The 14,842-nt window shown below is 44.5% G+C and overlaps 2 protein-coding genes and 1 non-coding gene across 6 annotated transcripts; 1 reads left to right on the top strand and 2 right to left on the bottom strand.

The window, feature by feature from the left end:
* Positions 1–16: 16 nt before the first annotated feature.
* Pex11b (peroxisomal biogenesis factor 11 beta) lies at positions 17–7,236 on the bottom strand. Of its 3 annotated transcripts, none has more exons than XM_027956144.3 (4): positions 7,082–7,236; positions 6,240–6,355; positions 5,712–5,913; positions 17–1,193 (listed from the first exon to the last, which is right to left on the bottom strand). In XM_027956144.3, the coding sequence occupies exons 1-4, from the start codon at positions 7,234–7,236 to the stop codon at positions 785–787; spliced, it is 882 nt and encodes a 293-aa protein (XP_027811945.1). In that variant the 3' UTR covers positions 17–784. The 3 variants fall into 3 exon arrangements, with proteins under 3 accessions (XP_027811945.1, XP_027811947.1, XP_071474593.1); XM_027956146.3 differs by having other exon boundaries at positions 7,078–7,175; XM_071618492.1 differs by lacking the exon at positions 7,082–7,236 and adding an exon at positions 6,887–7,010.
* Positions 7,237–7,835: 599 nt separating this feature from the next.
* LOC114108526 (uncharacterized) lies at positions 7,836–11,724 on the top strand. Its single transcript, XR_011708984.1, has 2 exons — positions 7,836–8,332; positions 11,080–11,724. It is a non-coding gene; the product is annotated as an uncharacterized protein (transcript).
* A 962-nt stretch (positions 11,725–12,686) lies between these two features.
* On the bottom strand, positions 12,687–14,311 carry Rbm8a (RNA binding motif protein 8A). 2 transcript variants are annotated; one of them, XM_027956150.2, is made up of 6 exons: positions 14,195–14,311; positions 13,878–13,937; positions 13,697–13,771; positions 13,418–13,554; positions 12,998–13,134; positions 12,687–12,888 (listed from the first exon to the last, which is right to left on the bottom strand). In XM_027956150.2, the coding sequence occupies exons 1-6, from the start codon at positions 14,259–14,261 to the stop codon at positions 12,843–12,845; spliced, it is 522 nt and encodes a 173-aa protein (XP_027811951.1). In that variant the 5' UTR covers positions 14,262–14,311; the 3' UTR covers positions 12,687–12,842. The 2 variants fall into 2 exon arrangements, with proteins under 2 accessions (XP_027811951.1, XP_027811950.1); XM_027956149.2 differs by having other exon boundaries at positions 13,697–13,774; positions 14,195–14,310.
* Positions 14,312–14,842: the final 531 nt, after the last annotated feature.

The following is a 14,842-nucleotide window of genomic DNA, read 5'->3' as shown; positions in this document are numbered from 1 at the left end:
AGGAGCAGACCAAATGTCAATGAGCAAACTGATCTTTAATTTGCTGACCTTGAAGGCTTGCTCTTCACTGTGGGCATGGGCAATGGCTATTTACAAAGATCACTGTACAGTATTTACAACAAGATGCTAGACACAGCATCCATTTGGATAGGCAAAGATGGGGTAAGACGCAGCTGGGGAACATAACTCTGAAATCAAGTGCAAGCAGAAATCTGAAGGTGTGGATACAGAGAATCATAATGGAGGTTGGTGAGGTAGATACGAGGGAGGAAGAAAAATTATCAACCTGTGGTACAGAGATAGGAGAAAACACTGGAACATAAAAATTATGACTTTGAGTTTAAAGGAGAAAACCTGCTATGAGCTACCTCTCTGAGAATAAAAAGGCAGTTAGAACCTTTCAAACCAAATCTTAAACTTCCCCTACCAAAAAGCAATCCCATTTTAAATTTCTGGACAGAGGTCTGAGAAGGTAAAAAAGATACACAGAGATAGACTCTTAAATTGACTTAAGATTGATAAATTACATCAAAAGAGACACAGACAATGAAAAAAATAAAAGAATAAAACCTCAGGCATAGCTGTGTATTAGAATCATTCTATTGGCAAGTCATCTGTCCTCACCTCATCTTCCCCAAAGTTCCTTCCTTCACCCCCAAATCTCTGGATTTTAATTTCAATTAAGGAGTAGAATTGGAATGAGGATGGTACAGGTGGTGGGGGGGATGCAATCTAAAATTCCACCTCACTAGTTTAGTTCCCCTCCTTATCCTATACCAGAACATCAGGGCTTGAGTCGTAGCCAGGGGCAGATTAGGGTGAGAATAGACAGGATGGAGGACACAAGACCACAAAGCCCCACAACCCCAGGGCCACAACGCCAGAGGCCTAGTTTGTCCAGTGGAATGAAGAGATCGCAGGCATTTCTGACCACATCCAGCAGAAGAGGGGGATGCCCACGAAGGACCCGAGCCAGGAGCAGGACCCGGAGCCGAAGCTTCAGAGCCAGTTGGGGCAGGCCTCCTCCTGGAGTCCCTGGGCCCCCAGGTCCCCCAGGTTCAATTCCTCCTGGGACTCCTCCTCCTCCAGAACCCTTCATTCGCCGGCTACCAGCTGAAGACTCTTGTTCCATCAATAAGCGAATCTCATAAGCATCACGGCTCAAATTCATGATGAGAGAAAACAGATAGTACCTGAGATACACAGGGCAGAAGGTCAGAAGGGCATGCAGACCTACTTAACATGTCCAACACACAAACATTTCCTTCTCATGTAGAGCAAAGGGATTATACATTAGAATATCAGAAGTGAATGTTATCATCTACTATTAGAAATGTCCTCCCTTCAGGATATTATGCTGATTGAAATAGCTAGACACAGAAAGATAAATACCACATGATCTCACATACATGTGGAAACTAAACAGTCTAATTCATAGAAGCACAGAATAGAATGACAGTTGCTAGAGGTTTAGGGGTAGAGGAAATGGGAAGATGTTTGTCAAAGAGTATAGAGTTTCCGTTATGCAAGCTGAGTAAGTTCTGGAGCTCTAACATATAGCATGGGAACTATAGTTAACAATATTGTTTTATATATTTAAAATTTGTTAAGAAGGTTTACTTTTCCTTTTTGATACTGGGAATTGAACCCAGAGGAGTTTTACCACTGAGCTACATCCCCAGCCATTTTAATTTTTTATTTTGAGACAGGGTCTTTCTTTGCCAAGGCTGGCCTCAAACTTGTGATGTTCCTGCCTCAGCCTCCTGAGTTTTTGTTGGGATTACAAGTATGTACCACCATGCCCAGCTAAGAAAGTAGATCTTAAGTGTTTTCACTATTGGAAAAAAAAAAAAGGTCACTATGAGGTAATGAAGAATATGTTAACTAGACTATTGTGGTGATCATTTCACAATGTACAATACCAAACATCACGCTGTACACCTTAAATGTATACAACTTACATTTGTCAAGTATATCCCAATAAGAATAAGAAAAGAAAAAGTCCTCCTACCTTTCTATAACCAGTAAGTGTTTGTGTGCACCTTAAGATTCAGTCTTAAAATTCATTATCATGAAATCTTTAAAGGTCAACCTGAAATTACACTTTTAAGGCAACCCCTTAGCCTATACTATATTCAACTTTTGTCCCATAATAATGCAAACTTAGGCTGGGTGCAGTGACACATGCCTGTAATCCCAGTGGCTCAGGAGGCTGAGGCAGGAGGATAATGAGTTTAAAACCAGCCTCAGCAATTCAGTGAGGCTCTAAGCCACTCAGCAAGACCTTATTTCTAAATATAAAAAAGGGTTGAGAAGGGGGCTGGGATTGTGGCTCAGCGGTAGAGTGTCCCCCTAGCGCGGGTGGGACCCAGGTTCAATCCTCAGCACCATATAAAAATAAAGGCATTGTGTTGTATCCATCTATACCTAAAAAATAAATATTTTTTAAAAAGGTTGGGAATATGGCTCAGTGGTTAAGCACCACTGGGTTCAATCCCTGGTATGTATGTATAAATAAATAAAGCAAGCAAGCAAGCAAGCAACAAACTTGTTTTCAAAGAACAAACTTTAGTTACTGGAGACACACATACATATTATAGATCAGCTAAATCCAGTTCTTTTTTAAAAAAATGTTTAAAAAGAGGCCTAAAGGTTTTAAGTAATTGCCAAATGTGTTAAGATCATAAATTCCTTAAGTACAAAATTTGTTTTTGATTGTTAACCCACTCTGACAACATTGGTCTGTACTCAACAAATCATCCTACCTCCAAAATATATCCTGAATTTAATAACACTGCTTTAATCTTTTGACTAGTCTCTCTATAGCCATTTGCCCTACAACAATTTCATTTCATAAAGTAGTTAGCATAAATATAAATCACATCACTACTCCTGTTCTTAAAACGTTCCACAATTTCCTTCCTATCACATTTACAATAAAATTTAGATACCTTAAACAGGCTTCCAGACTCAACATATCTGGCCTCTGCCTCTCTTGAACCATTCTTTCCTCAATCACTATGTTCCAACTATGTTGGTTTCCTTCTATATTTCGATCCCATCCAGATTGTTGCCGTCTTAGTGCCTTTGTATTATCTACTTCCTGTACCTGGAATCTTCTCTCTTGAAAAACTTCACATGGCTGACTCATTTTTGCTCTTCGGGTCTGAGCGTAAATGTTATATCTTCAGAGAGGGTTTCCTTGACCTTCAGTCTAAAGCAGTGAGCCATTTACTATCTACCACATGATTCTATTTCAATTTTCTTCATAACACTTGCCATTATCTGATATTCTTCTTATTGTCTGATCTGTCTCCCTTATTCCACTGTACATTCCATAGGAAGGAGGACCTTGTTTGTCTTTAACCACTTTATCCCTGTTTCTAGACCAGTGCATGCAATATAATATGAGCTTAATAAATATTTGTTGAATAAAATGAATAAATATAGCATATACACTCTTCTAGGGAGTTGCCTTTCAATATCACTCCAGTAATGTCTCCACTCTCACCATCATAAACCATTTTGGAGTTGTGACTCACTGAGAAAGATTAAAAGCAAGGCGGAAACAGAGATGGAAAGATGCTGATATGATGAATAAGAAAAGAAAAAGTCCCCCTACAAAAGACAAATAGAGATGATATGTACAGTTATCCCTCAGAATCTGAAGGGAATTTGTTCTTGAACCCTTATCCCTACAGATACCAAAATCTGCACAAGTTTAAGTTTCTTACGTAAAATGTATGCATAGTATTTGCGTATAACCTATGCACAATCTCTTGTACACTTTAAATCATCTCTAGATTCATTATAATACCTACACAATGCAAATTCTATATAAATAATTATTATACTATATTGAGGAAGAATGGCAAGGAAAAAAGTGCATACATGTTCAAAACAGATGCAATTTTTTCCCCTAATATTTTTTGATCTGTGGTTCGCTGAATCTGTAGATGGGGAATCAACTGTAACAGGAAGAATTTTTTTTTTTTTTTTTTTGGTACCAGGGATTGAACCCAGGAGCACTTAACCAATTTTATTCTCAAATCATATTTCACATCACCCACTTAGTCCATGCCAATATCATTTCTTGCCCACAATTGATCATCTCCTCCCCTTTTGCTTTACTATAATCCATTTTCCACATCACAGCAAGATAGGTGTTCTTGGCCAGGCATGATGGTGCATGCCTGTAATCCTGATGGCTTGGGAGACTGAAGCAGGAGAATTGCAAGTTCAAAGCCAGCTTCAGCAACTTAGTAAGGCCCTAAGCAACTCAGAGAGACTTGTCTCAAAATAAAAAATAAAAAAGGGTTGGGGATGTGGCTCAGTGGGTTAAATCCCTGGTAACAACAACAAAATGTTCTTTAAATACAATTCAAGTCATGTCAAATCCCTTTTTTGAATCCTTCAATATGTATGTAGGATAAAATTTAAACAATAACAACAACAACAACAACATCTTACCTCAAAGGCTCTGAATAAGACTGGCTCTTATCTCTCAACTTGAATTTATGCCCTTTACTCAATACTATTCATCATCTAGCTTTTTATTATTTACTACATATGCAATTTTCTGTTTGGAAAGAACTTTTCTGTTGTTTCTTTTGTCTAACTACTATTCAGACTTCAAGTTTGAACTAAAATATTACTTTCTCAAAGAATTCTTCCCTGATCCTTGAATCTAAATCAGCTCCCCTTGATACATTCTCTCATAACACCCTGTACTTTTCCATAAATATAGGTGAGTGGTTGTTTTAAAATGGCTCTCCCATTAGATGGGAAACTTCATGGGAATTGGTACTACATCATGGAAGAGCATGTGTCTTCCATGTGCCCACATTTATTTTTCTCTGACAGTTTAGGATCTAAATGAAGATTTGAAACCAAGTGATTAAGACACATATAACTATCTTTGGTATATAGTTTCCCTTTGGGGAATTGGTTCAGGACACTCCTTGGATACCTAAATCCTACCAAACTCCACAAATGCTCAAGTCCCTTTTATAAGCTGGCATATTATTTTTGTTTTGTTTTGTTAATTTTTAGTTATAAATGATGTACTTTGGGGCTGGGGATGTAGCTCAAGCAGTAGCACGCCTGGCATGCGTGCGGCCTGGGTTCGATCCTCAGCACCACATACAAAGATGTTGTGTCTGTCGAAAACTAAAAAAATAAATATTAAAAATTCTCTCTCTTTCTCTCTTAAAAAAATGATGTACTTTGACACATCATACATACATGGAGTATAACTTTCAAGTATTGTAGTTATATGTGATATGGAGTTACAATGGTCATGTATTCATATACAAACATAGGAAAGTTATGTCTGGTTCATTCTACTGTCTTTCCCATTCCCACCTCCCTTCCTTTCCCCTGTTCCTCCATTAAACTGGCATAGTATTTGCATATAACCTATACATATCCTCTCACATACTTTAAATCAACTCTAGATCATTCTCTAATACTTACTACAATGTATATGCTATGTAAAGAGATGCTATACTATATTATTTAAGAAATAATGACAAAAAGACTGTTCAATACAGATGCATTTTCAATCTGTGGTTGGTTGAATTTGTGGAACCCATGGATATGGAGGGACAACTGTGCTCTGGGAAGATCCTGAGAGATTTTTTTTCTCTTAAAAGGCAAGCTATGTAGTATGGAGGCTACCAAAGGTATTTCAAGAAAAAAGGGTAACAGACCTGAATGAACGCTGGGCCCACTTTTCCTGATCCACATGGGGAGCTAGTCCAGACTTTCCAGCCCATAGGACGTTGTCACAGGCAAAGTACAAGGCGCGATTGAGGTGACTAACAGTGATGCAGAATCTCAGGACAACGTCTGACAGGTGCACAGCTCTTTTGGCTGATTCAAGGGCGTCTGCTGAGTTGCCCAAGCGCAGAACTTGTGGAGATAACAAGGGAACACAAGGATTTGGAAGTAGAGTCAGAAACAAAACACACAACAAAGAGAGGTGAAAGTTGAACAAGTGATAGTAACAACGATTTCTAAAAAGAGCAGAGTAGTTCATTATTCTTTACTTCAAATTTTAGTCCTAGTTTTCTCAGGTTTGCTCTATTCTCTTCAGCCCTCCCTTACTTCCTTATGCCTGCTCTCATCTCAGTGGGTCACATTCAGAGAATAAGTGCAAAGTCAAACGAGGGAGAAGTGGTAAAAAACAGGAGCGGGTCAGTGGGAGAGCAGGTGAGGGCGGAGGCGGGCTCACTTACGCTTCCTTCCGAGGCTCAGATGGCCCTCCAGTTGTCGGATCTGTTTCTGCAGCTCGGGGCTGGCCCCGTGTCTCTGCAGTGCGTGGCCGAGGAGCGAGCAAGCATACTGGGCGGCCCTGGAGGAGAGGCGAAGTGAGGGGGACCCTCCCTCCCCTCCCCGCCCAGCTTCTGCAAACACCGAGGCAGCACTGCGCGGTCCTCCTCTACACGCCCACGTCTCACCGCGTCTCTCCAGGCAGGGGAGGGACAGGCTTAGCGGCCAGAGGAGCCTACAAGGGTTGGGAAGGGTAATCTAGAGCGTGAGGTCTCGGGCCCTGACGGCCCGGAGGCGCCGGAGGAGCAGGGTCCCGGCGAGCGCGTCCGCCCGGCGTGCACACTCGACGCAGAGGGGCGGAAACCGGACAGCCAGTCTCCTAGGTGGATAAGACGGGTCAGGGTCTCGGCGGAGAGCGCGAGGGAGCGGGGCCGAGGCCCTCTAGACAGCACGGTGGGGCACCGGGAGACGGGCGTCTCCTCGGCTCTGGGCAAAAGCCCGGTCGCTGTCCACCGCGGGTGAACGCTCCGCGTCCCACCACGGCCTAGTGGGCAAACTGTTGATCACAGGTGGAAGCAACCCCCCGGGGGCCGCCCCGCTGGCCCACTCATGCCTCAGTTTTCCCATCTTTCCTGTGAGTAGGAGAAGACTCATCTCCTCACAACCAGCTCAAGTCTGTGCCTCACTGTCCGTCCGGGCCCCCGTAGCCGGAGTTGACCCTCTTGGACCCCCGTACCTGCAGGGACCCCCGCCTCACGATAATGTTCTTCTGCCCACCCTTCCCTATTCCTATTTTGGCCGCACCTACACAGCCGATCCCGGGCCTGGCTCTGAGCACTGAAGCGGACCCAGGCGTCCATGACAGCGGCAGCCCCGCCTCCACCGTCCTCTCCCGCCCTCATCCCAGCACCCAGTCACGCCTCCTAGGCGATCCAACGGTGCCTCGCGAGGGACACACAGCATCAGCGAGACAGCGAATGGAGCCGGCCCTGGAACGGAATTTCAGGGCGCCAGCGTTGATCTCGTGGCCTACACTTCCGTGTGGTGGTGCTTCTCGGTCAGCGGACCCCTTATGGGATGGTCTCTATCCCTTAAACACGCCTCCAGCAGCACTTCGAGATCTAAGTATTCAGGACCAAGGCCGGGGCCTGGAGGCCCGCAGGCGGGACGGGAAAGGCGCCGCAGCGTGCGCGCCCTGGCCGCGGGATGGAAGTCGCGGCGGGCGGACTCCGCGGACCGCCCCACGCGCGCACACTGCCGCGTGCACGCGACGCGCCGGCCGAGTCCAGTAGTCTAGGCGCTACAGAGGTCTTGGCAGTACGAGGTCCTGACTGATCGAACTGTCCAAGTGGGAAAGGGCGTGATTAGCACCAGGTTCTTGGTGTCCTCCAGAACAGACAGAGCGTCTCAAGGGACAGAGCCTTTAGTGGACGACATCCGCAGTAGCCCTCTTCAGGTCCTGAAAAGGCGAGCGAAGAATCAGCCAGCGACCAGAGCTCACTGCTGCAGACCCCACTTCCTCCTCCCCAGCCTTCCCTTCCAGGCCACCATGTCTGCTGGCAATGGCACCCCTCGCGGGTCAGCAGTGGGGGAGGAGATATGGGCGGGATCAGGAGTGGAGCTGGAAGACTCAGAGCTACCCACTTTCTCAGCTGCAGCCAAGGTCCGAGTGGGGGTCACCGTTGTGCTCTTTGTTTCTTCAGCTGGCGGTAACTTGGCCGTGCTGTGGTCTGTGACACGGCGGCAATCCAGCCAGCGCCGACCCTCCCCCGTCCGGCGACTCTTCGCCCATTTGGCAGCTGCCGACTTGCTGGTCACTTTTGTGGTTATGCCCCTAGATGCTACCTGGAATATTACCGTTCAGTGGCTGGCTGGGGACATCGCATGTCGGACACTTATGTTCCTGAAACTAATGGCCATGTATGCTGCAGCTTTCCTGCCTGTAGTCATAGGACTTGACCGCCAGGCAGCAGTACTCAACCCGCTTGGACCCCGCTCAGGTGCAAAGAAACTTCTGGGAATAGCCTGGGGACTTAGTTTCCTGCTTGCCTTGCCCCAGGTGAGTGACTTGGGAATATGGGCTGGGCCGGACGAGAATTTGATTACATTGTATGAGCCTTGGGTGTCAAAAAAGAGTGCCATTGGCCACATTAGCCATTAATCTTCCTTGGGGGAGCCTCTTATCTCTTGGGCAAGTTAAGATCGTTTGCATGTTAATTTACATCTGGTAAAAGCCTACTTTTGAAAAGCACTACCCCATTATAGGGGCCTCTTCCTTTAGGTTTGCTTTACTGAGCATGGCTTCCACCTCCTTCAGGAGATTGGTGCAGAAAAACTCTAGGGCAGGGAGGAAACATGGGAATCTACTAAGAGGAGGGAAGTCAGGGGCTTTGGGTAAAACTTGGAGATATTCATTCACAGATTCAAAAAAATACATGTCATCTCTTGATACTCAAATGCTAAGGATATAGCAACAAAAGTTCTGTCTTCAGAAAACTTATAACCCAATGTGATGGAACATGCTTGTAATCCCAGTGACTCAGGAGGTAGAGGCAGGAGAATCAGAATATCAAGGCCAGCCTCAGCAATTTAGCAAGACCCTGGCTCAAATTAAAAGAAATAAAAGCACTGGGGATGTAGCTCAGTGGTAAAGCCCCGGGGTTCAATCCTCAGGACCAAAAAGATAGATAGATAGATATAGACTCATGCAGGAGACAAATTGGGCTATTACACTAGAGTGTACAGTCAAAAGTGTTATGCTAAAGGTAAAGAGTTAAAGAACAATGACGAGTGTCTGACCAACTTTTGCAGTCTGAAAAATTTAATTCTTGAAAAATAGAAAGGTATTAAACAGGTTTAAAAAAGGAAAAATGCTGAAGATGGGGGGTGGAGGATCCCAAGAGGTTGCTACTCAGGGAAGTACTAAATTCATATTTTATTCTGAGAGCAGTGGAAACACTAAGGTAAAAGAAGAATGACATAATCAGTTTTGTAATTTTTTACTCTGGCTTTACTATAGAATGGGTGTTAAAACTGTAAACAGGGGAGCATCCAAATTTGAGTACTGGTTAATCCAATCTCAATTCTGTAGAAATCTAGAAAAAAGCTAAATGTTGAGCAATTCCTTCAAAACAAAAACCACTAACCAAGAGACTGTAGAATTAGGACTATGTCAGGAGACCGAAAAGGGTCTATGACTTCACTCTGTGGAATAATGCATTATAGTCGGATTTAAGGTTTGATGTTTAAATTCTCAAATATTAGAAATTTAACTATCAAAAGTCTGACTACAGTACTAAGGGACACACACGCAGGGGCGCGTGTACACACAATCTTCCAATGATGTTTCAAACAGGATCTTTACCACCCCAAACAATAAGAAGAAGCCTGCAGGCTAGGAATATAGCTCAGTGGTAGATTGCCTGCTTTACATGCTAAACATAATAGGTTCACTCCCTGGCACCACACAGAGAATTAAGAGGCCTGTTGCCACAGGGCAATAGAAATTGGGTGTGTTTAAATAAAAGTTTAGATGTGGGGGATGACTGTTATTATTGTATTGTTTGACTCTTTTACTTTGCTTTTTTTCCCCTCCCAAGTCTAGGCTCTACCACTACCTACCTTATGCCTTTGGCTGAATCCCTTGAAAATCCATGCTGGCACAAGATGATGTAATAGTAAATGAATTTAATTCTTTTTTGAAGTTTGGCAATCTGATAATTGCAATCTTTGTTTCAATGGCAAATTTGTAGTGACATATATATATATATATATATATATATATATATATAAAAGATTATTAGTCTTTTGAATAAATTCTGTACTGTCCATATCTTATATTTAAAATATTAGTTTCCCTAAAAAATTATAGTGTGATGTAAGAGTAGAGAGGGAGTATTAGGGATAGCTAGAACTTCCTTTTTTTTTCAGGCTCAAAGTTCCAAGTTTTAAGTAGTTGAAAGGAATATTTCTATTGTAGGTGGTAAGTTAACATATAAAATATAAAAAAGGAGAGAAGCAAGGCTATGGACCAAACTTGTAAATTTCAAGGGCTTTGACTATTTTTATAGTCCTTCTCATAATTCTCAAAGTTCCTCATGTTTGCTGAACTCACTTTCCTAAAAAAAGGCTGAGTATCTAGGAATCTGACACCTACTGGGCTTACCTCTTATCAAACAATGACTCAATTTACATTACTAGAACAAAGGTATTCTAACCCTGCAACTGTAAACTGAAAAATATTCAGTTCAATGATTCAACCCAAACCCCAGCAACTTACCAAAGGGAGGAGGGGCAGTCAATAGGATTTGGAAAATATTAAACTGCCAAGGCAGGAGGATCACAAGTTCAAAAACAGCCTCAGCAACTTAGTGAGGCCTTTGCAGAATAAAAAACAAAAAAGGGCTGGGCATGTTGCTCAGTGGTTAAGTACCCCTGATACCAAAAAAGAAAAAAAAAAAATTTACCACAAATGTAGCAGAAAGCCATGAGGGTAAAATGGTGGTGTTACCATTCTTTCATAAAAAAGTGCAGTGTTAAGCTAGTATTTGAAAAGGCAGGATACTCTTAAGTTCCAGGATTTTAACAAGTTGCATGCTAAGCACCCTATTCAAGCTTAAGGGAAAGATAGGCATTTTCAAGATACATTTCTCACCGTTTTAAAGTGGTATGATGGATGAACTACTACCCAGTGCTGTACTATTCCACCTGGAATTAATAACGGTTAATTGGGAGGAGCTATTGTGACACAGGTGAGTAGGTTGGATGGTGTGGGAACCAGTTCTAATAGTCTCAACTTCATTCCAGCTGTTCCTGTTCCATACTGTCCGCCGAGCTGGCCCAGTCCCCTTCACTCAGTGTGTCACCAAAGGCAGCTTCAAGGCTCAATGGCAAGAGACCACCTATAACCTCTTCACCTTCTGCTGCCTCTTTCTGCTGCCACTAACTGCCATGGCCATCTGTTATAGCCGCATTGTCCTCAGTGTGTCCAGTCCGCGAACCAGAAAGGGGAGCCAGGGTGAGACCAATTCCCAGGCCTTAGTCCTATTCCCAGAACTGTTGCCTCCAGCTTCATTTATTTATCTACCTAACAGCTATATATCAGCCACTAAACCAAAGTAAGATGCTAACCATATCTCTAGCACCTGACACTGGAGATAAACTTTATTGAATGCCTTCAATTCTAAACTGCCTTTAATTCAGTTGAGTAAACTAGGCAGAAATTAGAGAAAAAGGTCATCAGTGTTCTTTATTATTTAACATCCTCAAGTCGACCTGTAGACCTGGTAGCTTCACCTAACAGCATCTCAAACCAAAACCTCTCACCAAAACAATCTAATCTCTCACCATCATGGTGGCAAATGCCTGTAATCCCAGCTACTAAGACAAGTTTGAGGCCAGCTTGGCCAATTTAGTGAGACCCTGTCTTAAAATATAATTTACAAGAAGGTCTGGGTATGTATTTCTGTGATTAAAGTACTTTCCTAGTATGCAGGAAGCTCTAGATTCAATCCCCATATCACAAACAAAAACCTTTTCTCAAGCATGTCTGTCATGTCTAGAAGGTGATCAGATAGTGCCAGGTTGGGGAGGGAAAGAGGTTTTACATCATTCTCTTCCTTGGTTGTGAGGGTTCCATTTCACTGACTGCCCTTCCATCAATTCACCCTACACTCAGTTCAGAAGCTGAGTAGTTCTGAATTTCAGTATATTTTCTAAATTCCCAGCCCCTGCTGATGAATTTACCCTACGCCGCTCCTTAGACACTCGCCCCCGTGTTCGTCTTCGGGCCCTGCGACTGGCCCTCCTTGTTTTACTGACCTTCATCCTCTGCTGGACACCTTATTACCTACTGGGTCTATGGTACTGGTTCTCCCCCACCATGCTAACCGAAGTCCCTCCCAGCCTCAGCCATATCCTTTTCCTCTTTGGCCTTCTCAATGCTCCTTTGGATCCTCTCCTCTATGGAGCCTTCACCCTCGGCTGCCGGAGAGGGCACCAAACACTCAGTAAAGACTCCTCCCAGGAAGGAGGGTCTGGGAGAATGCCCCAACATGAGAGTAAAACCCTCAGACAGCTGAAAATGCAAACAAATTTGACATCAAGAAGAGGAGAAACAAAAGAGACATTCCTATAACATCCATTTTCTTACAACGGAGTATAAAGAATAGTCATTACTCTCCAATACCCTAAGAACATCTCTCTGCTGCCCCTGCTTTTTTAGCTTCCAACAAAAGAAGTGCTGAGAAGATCTGTGTTTTGACCTGAGACTTGAGACTATGTCTAAAGCAGAAACTCACAATTCAATCCTTAATAGAAGTATCTCCACAATGACCCATATTGCCTTACTGTAAATAGTTCATCAGAGCTTCACTACTAGAACATGAAAGTAATTTTAAATGTAGAAAACCAAAAACTAAAAAGGGACATTTATTCATGACTCAAAAGAAACAGTAAACAGGATAACAGTTTAAATATAAACAGAGTGAGTTCCACTTCAGCCCTATTTGTTGACGGCTTGCATAGCCAAATGGAATCTTGGAGAGACCACCTGGACAAGAGAGGAACTGTCAACGACGTCTCCGGTCTGGACTCCTGCTGCGCCTTCGGCCACCTCTAGGAAAAAAGAGGAAGGCAGGGAATTCATCATAGGATATAATAAAATGTCCTTGTTCAGTTTTATTCATGTTCCCTTCACCAACAGTGTTTGCCCTCTCCATTTTACCTTCTCTTGCCTTTGGGTGGACCTCGAACAAAACACCAATCTACGCTGATCTGCTGTCCCATCAAATCCTGGCCATTGAGTCCTTCCATAGCAGCCTGGGCCTCTTTGTATGTTTCATATTCAACTAGAGTATAACCCTGAGTAAGTGAAAAGTAAGACGTTAAAACCTTCCTGTTTTACCAAGCATCAAGTATCCTCATCCTCAAATATAAATTCATACTTAAACAGAAGAATCTAAAAGCTTTACACAATGAATGTACATCGTATGTCCCTACTGTACACAGGTGTCTGTTTTGTTTGTCTCCGTCTCTTTTCTTTGTCCAACAAAATCAATTTCCTATGTCATTTTATTTGAATCGCAGCAAACAGAACCACCAAGGCTAAGGGGAAAGGAAGGCAATAAAGGGTCGCTTAAGATACCTTCAGGTATCCTGTGCGCCTATCCAGGTTAAGGTGGATGTTTTTTATTTCGCCATATTCTGCAAATTTGTCATGAATGTCTTCTTCAGTGGCTTCCTCATGGACTCCAGTGACAAAGAGAATCCAGCCTTCAACAGCTGTTGGGGAAGAAAAGGTGGCTGTATGCGCGCCTGGGACAGGGGAAAGCAGTAAGTGCAGACTCTGGAGTGAGTCTCATGTCGGGGAGCTCGGGTTTCAACTGCCCACTGACACGCTCTCCGCAGGCTCCACCTTACTCACAGCGTTGTGGTCCCGGCTCGTCGCCGTCCTGCTCCACACTGTCATAATCCTCTCGCATCCGCGCTCGGGACCCCTCTTCTATAGAGAACACAACCAGATCACCGGAGGCTCTCCCCGGAGTCCGGGGGCTCCAACTCCGCTCCCGCCGACAAGCCTCTCGACCTCAAGTCCCCACACTCACCTGAACCAAAGCCGCGGCCCTTCCTTTTCTTCGCTTTTTCTTTAAGTTTGTGGATACTCTCTGAAGCCCCAGAGGAGAAAGGATGGGTAACAGAGAGTCATTTATGACAACTGTATCCCACCAGGCCGAGAGCCTAAGCCGCCGCCAGGCTGTCCCCTCCCGGCCCGGCCCGGCCCGCCCCGTTCCTTCCGAAGGGGGAGGAGTCTCTCACCAAGTCCGCACTCCCCGCTCCCATCCGTCCGCCCCAGGACCTTTTTCCTGTTACACTCTTCTCTCGCACCTTCCCCGCTTCCCGTAGCCGCCTCCACTGTCCTCACCGTCCCCATCCTCATCCATGGCGAAATCCTCGCCTCCGGCCTCATGAAGATCCAGCACGTCAGCCATCTTGCCTCTGTACTAGCGCTCGTCCGGACCGCCGGGAACTAGGCACCTCGGCAGGCTGTCGCAGAGGGGAAAGGTCGCCAAGCTGACCAATCACAGCCCATCTTTAAGTCCCGCCCTCGGCGCGGTAAAAATACGCACGAAGGGCGGGCCTAGTTCAAAAAGATGCCGGAAGCAATTGGTAGCCATCTTGGCAGGTCACGAGCCGAGACCAGCTGCGTTGGCAGGGACAAACTAGGAGGCGTCAATGGCTTCCGTTTAATCTTGAGACCGGGCCTAATTCCTTGCTGAAGGGCAGCTTTCATTGCAAAGTAGGAAATGGAAGAATTTAAAAGTTTTTTATCTTAAAAGTTGTAGGCCTGTACCCTGTTCTGAGAAGCACCCCATCCATGATAGAAGCCTTAAAAAGAAAAGAGACGAGGTTCAGATCAGGGCTGGGGAGGTAGCTCGGCGGTAGCGCGCTGGCCTAGCAGGTGCGGGACCCGGGAATTACATCCCACCCCGCAGAAAAAGTTTAGCTGCCCCAGGCCGGAGGCTGAGGCTGGAGGATCACAAGTTGGGACCCAGCTTCAGCAACTTAGCGG

The sequence above is a fragment of the Marmota flaviventris genome, chromosome 10 (assembly GCF_047511675.1).
Source record: "Marmota flaviventris isolate mMarFla1 chromosome 10, mMarFla1.hap1, whole genome shotgun sequence".
Classification (NCBI taxonomy): Eukaryota; Metazoa; Chordata; class Mammalia; order Rodentia; family Sciuridae; genus Marmota; species Marmota flaviventris.
Note: the sequence above shows the minus strand (reverse complement) of the source record. Positions and strands in the feature narration are given on the sequence as shown.